This window comes from Camarhynchus parvulus, chromosome 9, assembly GCF_901933205.1.
Source record: "Camarhynchus parvulus chromosome 9, STF_HiC, whole genome shotgun sequence".
Classification (NCBI taxonomy): domain Eukaryota; kingdom Metazoa; phylum Chordata; class Aves; order Passeriformes; family Thraupidae; genus Camarhynchus; species Camarhynchus parvulus.
Genome location: NC_044579.1, coordinates 23,965,464 through 23,984,597, shown reverse-complemented (window position 1 = coordinate 23,984,597; position 19,134 = coordinate 23,965,464). Strand labels below are relative to the sequence as shown.

Below are 19,134 nucleotides of genomic sequence, written 5' to 3'. Positions count from 1 at the left end.
CCACATTCCAGAAAGCTCCCAAAGCCAGCTTCAAGCTGAGGTGTATTTTGGGACTCTGTGAGCCTCGGGTTTCTAAACTGTGCATCACTGAGAGATGATGCCAGAGGCCAAAAGGCACAATGTCATCTGTGAGAGAAGCAAGATTTGGACTGTATGGGTGTATCTGACTCAAAGCTGTTAACTTTTGGTGGTAATGATGTCATGATCTTCATTACAGAATTCTCCCTGTCTTTGCAGGGATTTTCCCTGTCCTCTCCATCTGCTTTGTCGTATCTCATAGATGAATCTAATTAGGAACATTTAAGAGGAAATCATAGGGTGATTTCATAGGAAAGCAACAACTTTTCCCTCCTGCCCCCCTTCCACTCCCCGTGGCTCCTGCTTTGCAGTCCCTTCTCCCACCCCTCAGGAGAACAAGCCGTTCTGAAGCGATGGGATGAACACCACCACTTTCCCGTGTAGTTTCGCACATCTGGGTGACTGACTAGTCCAAAAGCTACAATCCCTGATAAATTTTGCTACGTTTTGTGGAGCACAGTGATGGTGTTTATGTGTGAGGTTTCTGCTGTCTTGTAAGGTTTAAGCCCACACAAGTGCTCCGTCTGTGGCATGGGCAGACTCCCTCCCCTTTTTGCACAGAGAACAACGGCTCTCCAAGGGCTCGGGAGCGATCGCTGGGTCTCCTGTCTGTCAGGAAACAAGTTAGACGCTGGCCACAAGCCTGCGAGCTCTTTTGGGGAAGCACACGGGCATTGCCTTGACACACAGGTGATCACACACGCCTCAGTTCTGCGGGAAGCAGCTCAAAACGCGGCTGGCAGAGCTGCAGAGCACCAGGTTCGGGAGCTGGCAGGCTGCTGTATGAAGTAAACTCCAAAGCTGAGAATCTGTCGTAGAGAATTGCCTGTCTTCCCACATCTGCTCTTAAAGGGGCACTTTCAGTCTCCCCAGGACCTTGCTGGGACTCTCCGGCTCTCAGCTGAACTGCCTTCCCCTCGCCGGTCCAAGTGTGCAACGATTTCAGTCTCCTGCGCGGCTGTTTCCCGGCCGCCGGGGGAACTCCGGCTCCTCACGTTCAGCACCGGGGCCCCGCCGCAGACAAAGAACGGAGGGCTCTGAGCGCGCTGTCCTTGCCGAAGGACGGGGAGCGGCGCCGAGGCTGCGCGCGCCCCGCCCGCCGGGGATGCTCGGGGCTGCTCCGGCCGCGCTCCGGCGGCTCCGGGCGCCGCGCAGCGCCCGCGGCGGGGGGCGCGGGGCGGGGCGGGGGCTGCCGCGGGATTGGCGCGGGCCGCGTGATGCCACGTCCGGCGGGGAAGCCCGGCCCGCCCGGAGCCGCCCCGCCGCCGCTCGGCGCGCAGGTGGAGCGGTGCCGGCACGGCACAGCCCAGCCCAGCCCAGCCCAGTCCAGCCCAGCCCGGCCCGGCCCCGCCGCGGGAGCAGCCCCGCAGCCCGCCCCGCGCCCCGCCCCGCCGCGCTCCGCCCGGCCCGGCGGCGCCGCAGCCGGCAGCATCGCGGCGGGACTGCCCGGGGATGCAGCCGCGCTAAGAACAAAAGCCCTCAGCGCGCTCCGCTCCGGGGCTTTGAAGCGGCGCGGCCGAACTTGGATCTCTGCCCCTCTCGGCCGAGCCGCGGCGGCGTCCGGGGCTGAACTCGCCGGCGCCTTCTCCCCGCACGCCGCGGGCAGCCGGGGCTCGCCCGCCCGCCGCCCTCGCCCGCCCGTCCCGCCGGGGCTGCCCGCGGAGGGGCCGCACCCGCGCCGCGGGACCTTGGCTTTGCCCTTCGCTCGGCAGGTGGCGGGGCCAGCGGAGAAGGATGCGTGTCTTCCCGTGGGGATTTTGGCTGCTGTGTGTCGCCTCCGCCCCGGCTCGCGGTGACAGCGGCAGCAAGGCGAGGAGCTGCGCCGAGGTCCGGCAGCTGTATGGAGCCAAGGGCTTCAGCCTCAGCGGCGTGCCCCAGGCCGAGATCTCCGGTGAGTCCCGCGGGGCCGAGGGCGCGGGGCCCGGCGGGGCAGCCCCGGGGCCGCTGCCAGCCGGGGGATGCCGGGCACGGCTCGGGAGCCGCGGGCGGGGGAGCGCAGCGCTCGCCGCCCCACGCTGGAGTTTGGCTCGGGTCGTGGGCGGCGAGAAGTCGGAGCGGAGAGGGTTCCCCGGAACCGGGCGGGCTCCTCTGGCCGCTCTCGGCACCGCTGGGAGCCCTGCCCGCGCTCAAAGGGTCTCTCCCCGGCGGTGGAGATGCGAACGGAACTGTGAGAGCGGGGGGTGGTCGCACCAAGTGTTCAGCGGTGGTTCTTTCTTTTTTCTCATTGTCTCGTTGCTTCTGTTCTGAGTACAACTGAAACGGGTTTCAGGGTTTTGATTCGGAGATCAGAATAATCGGAGTGTAGTGGGTTTTGGTGTCGGAGCTGGAAAACGCCACGAGGTTGTGAGAGAGGAATTGATTTATTTAAATCTCCTTCTGGGTGGGAAGCAAACGCATAAACGGTATTTGCCTCTTAGTAAAAATGAAGCGGGAGTAAAATGACTGTGTCAAACGTGAAGTGCAGAGGAAACCCATGCAACCTACATTAGAGTGTGTCCTCTTGCCTTCATTCTGGCTTTGGATGAATCTTGGTTGATTTCCTCGTCTTTGTAGAAACAACTGAAATAGCAAAGAATATTCAAGGTCTGGTTTGTGTTGGGTTTGGTTTTGGTTTTTTTTCTCTGAAGGCTTGGGGAAAATATGCTGATGCATTGTAGGGTTTTTTTAAATTCTCATCAAAGTTTTGATACACCAACTTGTGACCCATATCCAAGAGCCTTGTCCTCACTTGTGGGGAGCTTCCTCCTTCAGACAAAGCATAAAACATGCAGGCGTACGTGCCAGAGCCAACCCACAGGGACACCCCAGTAAAACTGCAGTTTGTACTGCACATCTAAGCTACACAATGCCTTATGTTGAATATTTCATCAGGTAATTTTTCAGAGAAACCAATTTGTTGTCTGACCAATGAGTGGAGAAGGCTGAACTATATATATGCCTCATAAATGTGAATAAATTAATACCTTCTTTGTCAGCTTACAACTGAGAGTAAATTTCCCAAGTAAAACGAGCAGCCCTCAAAGTTAAACAGTGGGGAGTTTCAGAATCGTTTGAACATCACTATTAATGGAATAGCACTTCAGCTGAGCAAGAAAGCGGCTTTTTATGAGTTTGCATCTAATTATTGCAGATGTGAATACATTAGCCGTCGTGTTTCAAGTGGGAAGTTCTTGGAAGGCTGAATGTTTACAAACACTGCTGGAGGTGGCTGCAGCTTGGGTAGTACTACGGGCAGCCAGCGAGGCTCGCAGCAGCTGCGCTACAAGGAGCGCGTCTCGCAGGTCAGCAGCCAGCTAAGCATCTCGTACCTGCAAATTGTGGAGGTTCCAGCAGTGTCAGGACACAGATTTCCAGGATCCAGGAGTTCTGGTTCCTGCTGTGTGTTGGTACAAGCACGTGTGCTGGCGGTGTCAAGGCGCAGTGGTTAAAATTGGGGTATCAAACCGGGCGCCTCTGGCTGTTTCTGTAGACAGGGAAACTGTAGATAAATGCCATGAAAACTTGAGGAGTACTGCACGGAAAGTAATACAAAGAAGTGCTTGGAGGAAGAAGGTCCCACACATAGCCTGGTGTATAAAACAGCTGCCAGACTTGATGATTTTCATTGGTAATTACCTCCTGACCCATGCCCGTTCAGGAACGCACTTCTGTGTCGCTGCATTACTTGCCCAGTGCAGTTAAAACATCAGTGAGCATAGATAAAACCTTAGAAACTCCTGACAAAGCACAGTGCTGTGTATCCTCTGTGCTTCTTAGCAGCTGTGCCGGTTAGTGCAAAGATTGGTGCCAGTTTTGCTGTCTCCAAGAAGAGGAGTCTCAAGAGCCTCCTTGCAGTATCCCCACACGTACCATGTACAGGATCATGCAGTTTATAATTCCACATGTGCTCGTTGCTTCAGGCTGGTTTCAGTGGCAGCAGTTCAGCTTGCTGACCATGGGGGTTGGCACCTGCATGGAGCCTTGTCAGGTGGCACCACTGACACCCGTGAATGCATCCCTGGGCACACTGCTGAGGAGGGGCAGGTGTCTTCTGCCATGTCTCTAGTGAAAGCAGAGGGAAGGGTCTTAGGTTGTGCCAGGGCAAGTTCAGATCAGATATTGGTAAGAAATGTTGGCAGAAAGAGTAGCCGTGCATTAGGATGAGCTGGTGGAGTCACTCGGTGTGGATAAGGGGTTGTTTTGGTGGTGATTGGATGAAATTATATTGAAGGGTTCTTCCAACTTTGGTGATTCTGCGATTGGGCAACTTTTGGCAAAGTTAAGAGATGCTGATGAAGTGAGTTCAATGTTGTCTCCAGTTGGACGTGTGCTGAGCTTTCCTGATAGTGCCCTTCTACATGTTTTAAGAACTACCCCATGAACCATGTTTTTATTTTATTTCTGAGCTGTCTGGAGACAAAAGCCTTTTCCTTTGCCCCTCTCCAAGGAGACCTTGCTGTTCCTTCCCTCCACTGCTTGCCCTGAAGCAAAGGGGAACATTAATTTCTTAGCCCTGTGTCCTTGTCCCCAGAGTGGTGCTGACCTTGCTCCTGTCTGCCCGTACCTGGCTCCAGGCAGTGCTTGGTGTGTGCTGGTGTCACAGCAGCCCAGCCCAGGAGCCAAACCCCACGGTGCACCCCAGAGCTGCCCTGCAGAAGGAGTTCAGCGAGCTCCCACAGGCAGGCTCTGACTCAGACTGAGACTGGCTGTGTTTGTGTTGGGTTTAGAACACTTACTGCACGCTTTACACCTTCTAATCTGTATTCTTAGTTATGATTTAAGGGGATTATGAATAATCTAGTGTCTCCACAGCTCACCAGAAGGTAGTCCCTGCTTGTGGCTGCACGGATCAGGAGAAGAGTCACACAGTTATTAGCTGGCTAATAGATAAGCATCTGATGCAGGGATAGACTCTTGGCTTACCAGATTTCTCATGAACCACCTAGACAGGGTTTCCTGGTTTTTTGCTAATGTTGTACAATGCCTTTAACATGTCTAAGCACTTTAAATGTGTCAGGTGCTGTTATTAAGTGTGTTTAGGGAATACACAAGGTGTTATATCTCAGTACTTTGAAGTCAATGGCAAAATTCCCAAACATGAAAGCAGTGTCTGCTCGTGTTAGCAATCCTGACAGACAGCATGCACCCAGAGTCTTGGGTGAAGATCTGCCTACCAGAAAGTTTCTTATGCTGGGGGAAAAGCCCCCCACTCCTTGAGTTTGGGAAAGTTACACCACTTGCTCCCATGAGATGTACTACTAACTGGATCAGAGCTCTCCTGCGTGCTGGGGAGTGTTCCCACTCTCCTTTTGGATGACCCACACCCCCTTCCTCTGATTGCTACAAAATAAGGGAAACCAGTTTGAGAACTTCCAGTTTTTCTGTCTCCTCTCAAGTTTTCTGGAGGCAGCAACTGTTCCTACTGTCTCACGTTCCTGCTGCCCAGACACCATCACCCCACTGGGGGTCCCCTGCTCCAGGGGCGCTTCTCAGTGCCTGTGTTAGGGACTGGTTACCTCAGGCTCACAGTGTGCCTTCTGATTGAAGAGAGTGAGCCTACACCACCACAAAATATTGCCCTATGGGGGAGATATCCAGCTTTCTCTGACTTGTGGGAGTGTCTTGGGGTTACTGATGTTGGATGGGTGACTGCTCCCCAATGTCTTGAGCAGAGGTAGCTCCCTCACAGACTGGAGAGGACCTGAGGGTTGTGATTTGATGTGAATGTGCTTGGCCCTTGTTCTCTGTTTGGCTTGGACTTCTGCTTTGGTTTGTTTATTCCTGAGACTAATTGTCTAGTCACTAGACACGGCTTGCTGTTAGATTGAGCTTGTTGACATGGGCAGTGGGTGCAGGGCAGCCAAAGAAAAGGAGGGTGCAGAAAAAAGCCAGCTGGACTTTGCCAGGCTGCCCATCCCACGCAGATCCTTCCCTGGCTCCCCAGCTGAAAGGAGTCAGAACAATTGTTTTAACCTTTTAGTCCTTTTAGGCTGTGTAATTAGGTTTTATGATGAAAACATTGTCAAGTGTATGTGTTTGAGCCCTTTAGAGAAGTGTTATCTAAGTAGAGAACAGGTCTGGCAACCAGCTGGGGCTTGATCAGGCTCTTGGAAGGGGGTAATGGAGCCTCATCTCTTGGAGGATATTTCAGCTGCTGGCTCTTCCAAAGTGGGACAAACCTACATCCGTGGTTTGGAACATAAAACCTGGGGGTCCTCCTTTCCCAAGAAAAAACTGTACCCATGACTAAAAGGGGCACTCCTGCGCTTTTTGAGGTGGTCATTCCATTTGGGCTGCATTTCCTCAGGGCAGAGGGATTTCTCAGGATCAGCTCAAACGGAGGGCTCCCAGATACAACAGCACCCGTGAATGAGCTGCATTCCTTCAGGACAGATCAGAACGGCCTTTTAGCCTATTTCTAACAAGTCAAAACACAGCGAATTGTGCCTTCTCCTCCATCTGGGAGGTGTTTTGGTGGGATTGTCCTGGGAGGCGGTGAGCAGTGCCCGGAATGGGCTGGGTGCTGTGCGCACCCCACGCCGGTGCCGCTCGGGCCGGGGATCCGTGCACTGGAGTCCCTGCACAGAGCCTGTACACTGGGATCCATCCCTGCACAGAGCCCGTGCATTGGGATCCATCCCTGCCCAGAGCCTGTACACTGGGATCCATCCCTGCACAGAGCCTGTGCATTGGGATCCATCCCTGCACAGAGCCTGTACACTGGGATCCATCCCTGCACAGAGCCCGTGCATTGGGATCCATCCCTGCACAGAGCCTGTACATTGGGATCCATCCCTGCACAGAGCCCGTACACTGGGATCCATCCCTGCACAGAGCCTGTACATTGGGATCCATCCCTGCACAGAGCCTGTACACTGGGATCCATCCCTGCACAGAGCCCGTACTCCATCCCCTGCACAGAGCCTGTACACTGGGATCCATCCCTGCACAGAGCCTGTACACTGGGATCCATCCCTGCACAGAACCTGTACATTGGGATCCATCCCTGCACAGAGTGCTGCACATTGGGATCCATCCCTGCACAGAGCCCGTACACTGGGATCCATCCCTGCACAGAGCCCGTACACTGGGATCCATCCCTGCACAGAGCCTGTACACTGGGATCCATCCCTGCACAGAACCTGTACATTGGGATCCATCCCTGCACAGAGTGCTGCACATTGGGATCCATCCCTGCACAGAGCCTGTGCACTGGGATCCATCCCTGCACAGAGCCCGTACACTGGGATCCATCCCTGCACAGAGCCCGTGCATTGGGATTGCTGTACATTGGGATCGCTGTGCGTTGGGATCACTGTACAATGGGATCCCTGCACCGATTGTTGTGCATTGGGATCCCCGTGCATTGGGATCGCCGCGCATTGGGATCGCCGCGCATTGGGATCGCCGCGCATTGGGATCGCCGCGCATTGGGATCCCCGCGCATTGGGATCGCCGCGCATTGGGATCGCCGTGCATTGGGATCGCTGTGCATTGGGATCCCCGCACGGAGCGCTGCCCTCTAGCGGCATTCCCGGCCCGGGATCCTCCTGCCGGCGCCCGCACAGTGCTGTGCACTGCTGGCGTTATTTTTAAGAGAATCTGCTCTTCTGTCGCTGTGAGATGGATGACTAAGCTCTCCACCACGTAATTATCCTTATCAGCTGTGTCTGAAAAAAACCCTCTATTTCAACAGCTTCTTTTGTTGGCGAAGCAAAAGCCTGCTATTTCTTTTTCCAGAAAATCTGCATGGATGTATCACTGGAGACACCCACCAGCACCACTGCGTGCGCTCAGACCTCACCTCCTCTCTCCTTTTCCTGTTCCTGCCCTGCAAGTGCCCTGCTTTATTTAAGAACACGTGTCAGTCAGTGTCTGGGTTCTCTGCATGGGCTTGATAGGAGATGTGTGGCTTTTGGCAGTGATTATAAAACAGTTGGTTTGATGTTCTATTGCTTTCAGTAGCATTGTCTCACATGGAGGGGACCAGATAGATGTATTCCTCTGGGTGATTTCGATTATTAAGTGTGCTTTGACTTAGCCAGAGGCAGGATGAGAGCTGGTAACTTCATTATCAAAAATGTGTATTTAAAGCCAGAGGTTTTCCCTTGTAGGTCACAACAACGATAACTGGAAACAGAAACAAAGTCCCTGGAGCACCTGCCCATGAGCAGCAGCTGAGCACAGGCTCTGTGCCCAACCCACCAGTGCCCACTGGGCTGGGGAGGGGGGTTGAGGATCATCTATTTTTATTGTAGCATCAAATTGCATTAGGCACAGTATGGCAGGGGAAGGCGGGATGGCTTCAGGATGGCTCCAGCCTCAGAGAGCTGTTGGTCTGAGCAATATCCTGGCCCTGCTGACTGCAGGGGTCTCAGCACCGTGCTGCAGTTCTGCTCTCCGGCAGCAGCTCCTGTGTTCTCCCCTTGTCCTGGGGGGCTGGGGATGTGAGCAGCAGCGTGGTTGGGGCAGTGACTGACACGTGTCACTGGCACAAGGAGAAATTTTGTGTTTGCTTCCAGCATTTAACTTAGAATTTCAGGGGAAGACCAGGGAAATAGACATCTCAATTCTGTGGAAATCCACAGGCTTCCTTGGGGAGAGCAGCTTTAATTTCTGTTTGCTGCCCAAGTCCCTGCTGAATGCTGCATGTTTCTGTATATTGGGTTTCTTTCTTTGCCCCATGGGATGCTGCTGTGTACATGCAGCAGGCAGGTGGCCCCAGGGAGGGGATATTGTCAAAACAGCAGGCTGCTCTGGCTCACAGCTGGCTCTGCTGGCTCTGCCCAGCTCCTGTGACAGGGCAGGTGTTGCCTCCAGACTGTGCTGCTTCTCCCCAGGCAGCTCCCCAGGTGCTGAGTGCTCCTGTTGCTCCTGCTCAGGGGAGCCCTAACTAAAGCCCCTGCACAGAGCTGCCTTCAGTGGGCTGTCCTGTCCTGTCCTGTCCTGTCCTGATGGAAACAGGTCCAGCCCCCCAGCAGCAGGGCTGGGCTCTGCCTGCCCTGGGCACAGCAGAGGAGCCTCTCCTGTCCCTGCAGTGCCCTGCCCTGCAGAGGGCACAGAGCAAACCCAGAGTCACCTTCTTGGCTTTTCCTCTGCAGGAGCTTCTGCTCAGAGTGTTAATTCAGAAAGGGGCTGGATGTGCTGCTTCTGGTTCTGGGTGGCAGGAAAGTCACCACCAAGGGTTCTCCTCAGCTTTCACCTGCCCCTTCTGAACTGCTGCATGGATTGAGTCTTTCTGAAAATCCTAAATCACTCCTTTCTACCTCTGTAAGTTAAGCAAGAGTTGGGCCTTTTCAGTTTTCCTCCAAATACTGACTCCCAGGCACAGCTGTGAGAAGGAGGGAGAGGCTGAGTGGGCAGCTGGTGGGGCAGACACACCACCTGCATGGATGGTGGCTTGGAGCAAGTCCATTGCAATCCCTTCATCTTTACATCTACCTGGGGAAAAGTGACACTTATGTTTTGCTGTCTGTGTCTTACTGATGGCTGTGAGGGTAACTCTGCCCCAAGGGGAGAGACCCAGGGAGGGCAGATCCTAAAACGTGCAGGAACCCTCACAGCAGTTGCCTGAAGTGTTCTGTAGTTTGTTTGTTTTTCCACCGTGTTTTGTAGTTTGCTTGCACAACACTGCTGTAGCTGCCATTGTGTTAGAAAATTTCCTCTCAAAGTTACAAAAAATAGATAAAATTCAAAACTCAATGAAAGCAGAAAATTCCCTCCATTCTCTGTTAGCTGTGAAGGACAGCCCTCCCTCTCCTCTGATGTCTGTGTATCCTGACACTCTGTTGCTCAGAATATGTTTTATCCCTGACAGGTGAAACCTGTCTTTAAGTAACATTTGATTCCCAGGGAATCAGGTTACCTCCGTTGCCAGATTGTTCTGCAAAAAATAATGAAGCTTTAGACTGCAGGCACTTAAAATTCTTGTCTGAACGTGACGGGGCTGTGAGCTTGGTCAGTCACTTCTGCCTGGTAATGCGTTCCTGTTTTACTTGGAATTCTTCAGATATGGAAAACTTTTCTTTCTTAAAGTTCAAATAAGCAGAGTGCTGTGACAGTTTTTCCCAATGCTCTTGCTTCTGAGTTTTAAAAAATACACTCATCACAACTGTGTTGCCTGTACAGAAATTATAAAACTAATTTGATTTTATATGCCTTTCTGTATAGTGCAGCATGAATCAGAAATACAGAATTACCCAGCTGTTACAGGCTCCTGTGCTAGCAACATGAGTAAAACCAGTTTTTCAATTGCCATGCATTCTTCTGAAGTATAAAAAAGAGAAGAAAACAACAACAGAAGTTTTGCTGTTGTTTTGGGGAGCAGCATGGTAGTACTTATATAGACAGTCAATCTTTTATATTACTAAAATGCAAATATTCTACGACAAATAGTTTTGGCTTGCAAAAAATTAGTATTGTATAGGATTGTAAAACTATCCTGTATAATTCAATTGGACAGGCATATTTCTAAAATACGAGTGTTTTAGAAATTCATAGCTGTAGTTTGTCGCTATAAGAGAGGAAATAACATGACACAGACACGCAGCTCTCCCAAGGTAATAAGGCACTTTTCATTTCTGACTCCAACATTTACAGATTTCCAAAAGTGACGGTGGTTTGGAGGGTGACAGTGCCACCTCTCCAATGACACCAGACAAACCAACAGTCCATCAAATTTCTCCTCTTCCATAAAAGAATGCAAAGCAATAAGTTATTTACAGAGTGTGTGAGAAAGTTTGTTACAAGAATGTAAACGTCAGAAGGCTTAGAAAATCTTAAAAAATCAGGGCGACAGTAACTTTCATCCATAAATAAATCGCAATAAAAGCGCTGTCAGAAATTAACATCAATTTTACATTTTTAAAAATACTGCTACAAAGAGGCTGCTTCCGTCTCTCCTGCTCTGGGTTGCTGTTGCTGCAGTGAGGTTTGCAGCGATGCCATGGTGTAATTGATGCTGAGGTGAGGGCCCAGCACAGCAGGCTCCTGAGGGAGGGCTGCTGTCCCAGGCTGGCTGTTCCTCCCCACAGAAGCTGTGGGGTGCAATCGGGTGCTGCACTCACTCCTAGTCCCCATCTGGATGCAGATTTTCACCGTGGAGCTGGAAAAGCCACGTCACTTTTCTTGTTCCAGCAGTTTCCTCTGCCATAAACGCTAAATTGGAAAGGGGCAGCTTGAGTAAGGCACGGGAAGTTTGGTTTATTAAACTGCAGTCCCTCGGTGTGAGAGCAGTGGTCTTCTCCCCTGATGGAGTTGCTCACTGTGCACAGCTGTGTGAGTTTAAAACAGTTGTAGAACCAGTTTAGATTTTTACAAACATCTGTTTGGCTTTGTGACAGAATACCAAAGAGCCCCTGCTAAAAGCCCCTCTCTCGCTCTCTCTCTCTCTCCCCTTGCATTTGCGGGAGGTCTCAGAGAGGCTTCCATGATGAGGCAGGAGGAGGAGGAGGCTGGTATTTTTATTAGAGAGGCTCTCAAGGCCAGAGCACAGCTAAGGGGCTCATCTGCTGTGCATTTGAGGAAGGGCTGCACAATGGTGGGAACCCACGAGTACAAATCCCTTGGGCTCAGCTGCAGGCTCCCCCAGCCTGTGCCCCATCCTGGCTGATGGCGGTGCCCCAGCTGCTTCTGCCTTGGGGGATTGGTGTGGAGGAGACCTTGGGAAGAGCCTGGGGAGGTCAGAGGAGAGTTCCAGTTTGCCTTTTGCAAGTGCTGGGCTCAGTGATCTCAGAGGTCCTTTCCAGCCTAAGCAATCCTGTCACTTGTGGCAGGTCTGTTCTGTGCCCCAAACACAAACTGTTACAGGTGTGCGTGGCTGCATGCTGAGCTTGTGAGGGTGATGTTACCTGGAGTGTGCCCAGTGCCCTCAGACACACCTCTCATGCAGGCAAAGTCCTCTTTGGGGCACAGTGTGATCCCTGGGTTTGAAGTAGCTGGTACCTTTGCTTGGTGTGGCTTTAGATGTGTCCATAAATGGAGGAATCCCAAAGCTGGGATCCATTGCTCTGCTTTCACACTTGGTATAAAAGTGCCATTGGCATCCACAGCTTGCCTCTGCCACCCAGCTGCTTTGTCCCACCTGACAGCAGCACGGGGCACACCTTGCTTTGCCATATTCACAGCTCAGTGTGTGTCCTGCAGTGCTCAGCTGTGGGCTCACTGCAGCCCCAAATGTCTCTGTGCCAAGCCTTTTGGGGCAGGATGGCCCAGTGGACTGACTGTGCTGCTCCTTGGGGCGTTCAGGGAAAACCTACACCAAATGTTGATACCACTTCTGCAGAACTAATTAAAATGAAATTTTGTTGGTGAATCTTCACAGGTGCCAGCAAATATAAATAAGCAAAGCTTGAGCTATGACTTTATTCTTAAAATAATCAGAGAGCAAACAACTTTTGAGAGGGGGCACATTTTACTTGTAAACCAGGGGAGAAAGGCACTGTGTTGAAATGCAGTATCACTTCTCCCACTATCCTGGATCAGCTGTCTGGGAGCTTGAGTTCTGGTTTAATTAGTAACACTGCTGCTACTGTTTGTGTTGCACTGAAGACATCTCCTGTCACGGTCGTAAATTAAATATTTTTCACTGTTAGCAAAACACTGTGTGACAGGTTTTAGGACTGAAATTCCTAAATGTATCTGCTGATGTATGTGTGTCCAGCAGCATGGTGTCTTGTGTTATCCTGCTGTCACTGATATATTTTGAGCACTTTACATCACTCCAGCTGACCTGGCTATCCTTTTTGCCAGCTACAGAATAAGACTTGTGAGATGTCCCTTTGCAGGGCTCTTTAGGGGAGCACTGGCTGCTCTGGGAGCCTGGTGTGCCTGCACGTGCTGAGACCCCTGGAACAGCAAATGTCCACAAGTGGTGTGCAAAAATAATGTTCCTGTGTTGTTCTGTAAACTGGAGGCTGCAGGGTTTGTGTAGTGTGGAATGCATAAAAATACAATAACTGATAAAAGAAAATTAGGTATTTGCATCCTTTATTTAAAAATGGTGTGAAGTGCTGTGACCGTGTTCACAGGGATCCCAGGACGAGGGAAGAGATGAGGATCTGACTCCATGTTTCAGAAGGCTGATTTATTATTTTATGATATATATCACATTAAAACTATACTAAAAGAATAGAAGAAAAGGTTTCATCAGAAGGCTAGCTAAGAATAGAAAAGAAAGAATGATAACAAAGGCAGCTGTCTCAGAGTCTCTGTCCGAGCCAGCTGACTGTGATTGGCCATGAATTAGAAGCAACCACATGAGACCAATCACAGATGCACCTGTTGCATTCCACAGCAGCAGATAACCATTGTTTGCATTTTGTTTCCTGAGGCCTCTCAGCTTCTCAGGAGGAAAAATCCTAAGGAAAGGATTTTTCATAAAAGATGTTTGTGACAAAGTGCCTTGCAGTGTGTGTTTGGTGGCTTTGGGGCTGCATCTGGAGCACAGTGCCCGTTTCAGGGCCCCTGTGCAGGAGAGGCAGGGCTGCAGTGGAGCTGCTCTGGCACAGCCACTGAGCTGCTGGGGGCTGGAGAGTGCCCAGGGGCAGCTCTGACCTGGGCAGGTTCAGCAAGTGAAGTGCAGAAGGAAGAGGGCCAGAGGAGATCCCATGGCTGCCTGCAGCTACTCAGGGTGTGGGAGCAGAGGAGACAGAGCTGGACTGGGTGCCTGGCAGCAGGATAGGAGGTGGTGGACACAGCTGGAACTGGGGAAATTCTCCTTTCATACATGGAAAGACTTTTTCACCCTGAGTGATTGAACACAGGCACAGAGAAGTGTTGGGATTTCCATCTCCATCCTTGAGGGTACTCAGAGTTCATGTGGACCAGGCCCTGGAGCATCTTCTCTAGTTTGTCCTGCTTTGAAGGAGGGGTTGGACTAGATAGCTGCAGAAGACCTGTGGGCTTCAATGATTCTGTGCAAATGCTGTAATTGTGCCAGAGCAGGTGTAGGCAGAGGACTTTTGTTAATGATGGTCTTCTGAGGAGGGAGGGATGAAAGAAAATCCTTCCAGTACTGCCACGTAACATTAGCAAATTTTGAATTTATTTATTAGCTTATGGAATATGACATCTAGTGAAATCAAAGAGGAGCAGCAGCATTCTCCTACATGAGTAAAAACCTGTGCTGGTACTCCAGAGATCAGTTAAATTTTCTGCTCTGGCACATGTGTCTGGCATGACCTTGGGCAAGTTGCTTAATCTGTCTGTATCTCCAATCCCCATCTGTTCATTAGTGTCTTTAAATTACAATACCTTGTTTTTGTAATTTGTCTTTGAATTATCAAGTCTTGGAGTACAGATTCTCACTATTTCTCTGAATTTCGCTATACAGTACTTAGCCCCATGGGACCATAAATCTTCATCAGTTCTGTGATACATGAATAATAAACAGTAACAGCATCATTTTGGGCCACATTGTGCCCCTGATCTCACGATGCATAGAGACAGGAGGGTTTTGTTGATTAAAATGCTGTGCTGTTCAGCCTAACGAAGATACATGGGCCTTGCTGAACAGATTTTTACGAGCCTGTTGTTGGCCCTTTGGTTTGTTGGGGTTTTATTCTGTTTCATCATTACTCATTGATTGCAGGTATCTAAACAATTTGCTTGGCAGATCAGGGAATAATAAATTCCTTTAATCTGTGTTTCTTTCAGTTTAATTATTGTTAACTCATTACTTAGTGTTTAGTTCAATGGATAATGAACTCTGTTCACTGTGTGGTGAAACAGAGTTGGACCACAGAGACAGAACTGGCTTCTCTGGTTCTTTTGAAGGCACAAACCAAAATTGCAGAGTCACTGAGTGTTTAACTCCAGGCTGGATTGAAGGTTACCAGCAGGCACACTGTGGCTGCATTTGCAGGCTCCATGTAGGTTAACATTATTTCTCTTGGTTCCCTGTCTGGCACTGCATTACATTTGTCACTTTATTTTTAGACAGTTAAGAAACTGGTAACTCCAATGTAGGCAGCTATTTTAGTCTTGATTATAAGACAGTGTCTAATAAATCATATGTAGTACAATCCTAATTACTGCAGACAGGCTTTACATTTGTGACTGTGGTAATATTGTGTTGGACTGCTTCCTGCAGAGTTTAGCGCTGCGCTCAGACCTTCCCACTTTGGCTGCAGCTGGGGGAATCAATCCTTCATTCGCTCGGGTCTCTAATGCCATGCCCCTGGGTTCTTTTAGGGCATTACCCCGACTCTTGTTCCTTTCTCCTGAGTTTGGTCCTGCTCTGTGAGCCCACGCAGCGGGGTTGGCCGTGCTGCAGGAGGGCACTGCTGCTGCTTCTCAGGGGTCTGTCCCACCCCAGGGAGCACACGGGGCTCAGGGTCACCCCTGCGGCTTTGCTGTCACATCAGCAGCTCAGCTCAGCCCCAAAACCAGCACACATCTAGCACAAACTGAAACACACCTGTGTGGGTTTAACTCAGCAGGGTTTGGGGAGAGTGATGCACCAGGGAGGGGAGCAGGGGTGTGGAGTCCCTTCCTGCATCCCCCTCTGCTCTGCAGCTATTCGCAGCTATTAACACAGCAATCAGAGTAAAAATACCACCAAGGCTTTCCCCTCATCACCAGGCTGGCTCTCTGGAGCAGAGCACGCAGCCTGCAAACACAGCTGCCCTGGCAGAAACGTAACTTTCCTACCATCAGCTAAAATGAAGTAAAGAAAATAGGGATTTTGGTGAGATCCATGCTGAATTGCTTCTGAGGGTTTGGCAGCATGTCATGGAAAGCTTGAGAATGGCTATATGTCAAAGATCATTGTTGAAATGTTTATTTTGGGCTTGCTGCTGTATTCTGTTCAATCAAGAGAAGACAGTTTGTAGCATTCACACTGTCTGACCATTTCCTGCACACATTTAATGCAATGAACTTTCTTGCACAGTTAACAAGGAGACAAAACTTGAGCGCCCCAGATGACTAAATTGCTACTCTGGAGATATCTTTCCTCTCCTGAGGAAGGAGTTGTATTTTGCAGTGTCCCCGACAAAAGGCCTTTAATACAAATGACATTACCCACATTTGCAGAAAGAGAAAATGGCACTTGCCAAATCTGCAAATCACAGTTGTGTTTCTGTCAGCTTTGGCAGCTACATGGCTTCTGGTAACACTAATGAAGGCAATCTGCTTTTAATTTAAAATCCTCCCTGCAGAAAAAAAAGCGGCTGGCAGTTGAGGGATTCGGCAGTATCTTTGTGTGAAACTTCTCTTTATTTTCTGTGGCTTGCTTTAGCCAAGGAGAAACTGTTAATTAAAAAATATTCCTAATGTAGCCAAATATGCAGGAATGTACTTATGCAACAACTACCTGTACCAGTTCTGCAGTAAATCACTCCTTTGTTTTCATTTGATGAGCAATTCTAATTAACCAAATAAAAATACTGCTTACCTTGCACTTAACTCAGCATGTTTGCTGCTTCTCAGTGATTGAGGGGCCAGGGATGGCAGGTTTTGTTTGGATGACTTTAGAATTCAGCAGGGCCAAGGTGGTCAGATGGCACAAGGAGAGGAGCAGTTCCTGCAGGGTGGGAGCACCCAAAAGCCCTGCCCTGGCTCTGTGCCTCCTGCAGGAGACAGCATTGCTCAGACCCCCTTTAAATGCAGTTTCTTTGAGGGCATTTTTCCTTAGTTCAGAGGGCGCTGGACCAAATCATGGATGCAGCCACATAATTTGGTGCTTTGCAGAGTCTGTGCTTGGAGAAGAGTGTGAGGAAGGTGCCTGTGTGTGAACATGTACAGTGGTGGTGATGTGGTCCTGCAGCAGAATCATCTGGAAATGACCCAGGTGTGTTGTGGTCCCTTGGTCCTGCCCTGGATGCTTTGTTCAGTGCAGAGGAGCTGCAGGCAGGAGCTGCACCCTGGTGTTTTGCTGGTTTTGTAGAACTTAGGACATCTCTGGAGCTGTAGGTTCTACAGAGAGGGTTGGGCAGGAGATACCAGAAGGCTTCTTGATCAGACACAACTGGGGTGCTCCAAGTGCAGCATTTGCACAGGTCCCACTTGGCAGAGCACCGTCAACTGCAACCAGTCTCCCACATCTGGGAGCAATGGAAATTTTTTTTTCTTTAATTTATAAAGATAGAAAATTTTCTCTAGCTTTAGGAAAATCAAAGTTAAATCTACTGTGGAGTTGTCTTGAACTTGTCTGTAACTAGGGTAAGCATTTATATTGTCAAATGATGAAAGCATTTTACGCTTTATTGGATTGCAGTAACTTCTTCAGCACGGCATTTCATGTGTGCAGGAAGGAGGGGTTTGGCTTGTTTCACAAATATTTGACAATGATTTGAAACTGACTTGTTCCTGTTTTCATCACAAATGAAAAATGGCCAAAGCTGTTGGGGCTGCAGCTTATTACCCCTGCACACAAGACTTGTTTTGGCAGGGATGGGGAGCTGATGGAGGCTGAGACACTCTGAAGCAGATACTGCTGCCCTTTAACAGGAGGAGTTATTCCATAGAAGGAGTTAATCTAAGGTAATAGAAGGAGTTATTCTATAGAAGGAGTTAATCTAAGGTAATAGAAGGAGTTATTCTACAGAAGGAGTTATTCTAAGGTGATAGAAGGAGTTATTCCATAGAAGGAGTTATTCTAAGGTGATAGAAGGAGTTATTCCATAGAAGGAGTTATTCTAAGGTGATAGAAGGAGTTATTCTAAGGCAGTAGCTGGAGCTGATGCCTTGTGAAGGCTGACCTAGAACAGAGGCTGGAGAGAGTTAAAGAATAAAGTAGGGATTTATTAAAAGCCCTCAATGGATCCACCTTGGGCAGTGCAACCCCAAATGGTCCCAAAATGCTCGACCAGGCATAGGGTCTCTCACTGTGATCAGTTCTGCTCCATTTGCATCATGCAGTTCATTGTCCCATTCCAGCTTTAGCCCAGGCAGTCCCATCCCTCTTGTTTTTCTCTCTCCAGCCCACGGTGTTTGTGCTCTTGGGCTGAGATTTGGATCATTTGTCCTTGGTGCCCAGCTGGAGCAGGAATTGTTTTGTCTCCCTATTCTGTGCACAGAGCTCAGCATCCCCTGATGTGAACCCAGACCCACACACTAAAGCGGCACAGAATGTGAAAAATATAAAAGCTAAAACCTGAGGCATCAGAGCCATATTTTCCTTCCCAAGGTCTGGGTGTTCAGCAGGAGTTGTGACTGCCCTGCAGCAGCAGCTGGTGCAGGGGGCTGGAGCTCCAGCAGGTCTTCAAAGAGCTGAGAAGTTGGGCACAGCCTCTCAGGGCTCCACAAAAAGTGGTTTGCTTGACAGAACTGACTCCTGCTCCCATCTGCTTTAAGGCTGTACCCCAGGGACACAAATCTGGCCTCAGTGCTTCCTCCCAGGGGATTTATCTTGGAACTTTGAAACCTAACCTCCTGCTCCATCCCTAAATTTAAATCCAGCGTTTCTGACTGAAGATAGAACCATATGTCAGGGAAGCTCTGGGGCACAGCCGTCCCCTGTGTATTTATAATCTGCTGTTGCTCTGGGAGTTTGCTGTAGAAACAGGAGCCAGAAGAGGGCCCAGCTTGGCAGGAGGGGTTTTTGGGATGTGCACTGGGGCTGCCAGAGCACTGCTCTGTTAGGGGCATGCGAGGAGCCCCCTGTGCTTGGCAAGTGAGCACTGGGAGGGGGGCAGGGATGCTTGGTGTCTGATGCAGAGGTCACCCGAGGTGATCCCAAAGCACTGTGGGAGTGCCATGGTGATGTTTCCAGAAGCAGCCATGCTCTTGGAGCCTGGCTGCACCAAGGAAGTCACTTGAAGAGAATGCTCACCACCCCAGCACAGCCTTGTGGGCACTGCAGGCCAGCTGCATCTGCCCTGGGAAGGGAGCAAGTGATCTAACAGATGGAGAAGATATATTCTTGTGATTAGTGGGTGATGGGCTCCTCCTAAGCAGAGAAGGTCTGTTCTTTTAATTAATTAGCTGGTTAATATGTTTGTGCAATGGCTTGCCTAGCTAATGTGCAGTTCCTATGAATACACACACAAATGGCAGTAATGGGTGCAGATGGCTGCAATTACCCAGGTTGGTTTCTGCAGTAATCACACATGCAACACATCAAGTTGGCATACA

At 50.1% G+C, this 19,134-nt stretch overlaps 1 protein-coding gene across 1 annotated transcript in view; it reads left to right on the top strand.

The window, feature by feature from the left end:
- Positions 1-1,473: 1,473 nt before the first annotated feature.
- Positions 1,474-19,134, top strand: part of GPC1 (glypican 1) — a 207,598-nt gene continuing 189,937 nt past the window's right edge. The window contains exon 1 of the mRNA XM_030954227.1: positions 1,474-1,969. Within this exon, the coding sequence (XP_030810087.1) occupies positions 1,813-1,969 (157 nt within the window). The 5' untranslated portion in view covers positions 1,474-1,812. The remainder of the gene's footprint in view (positions 1,970-19,134) is intronic.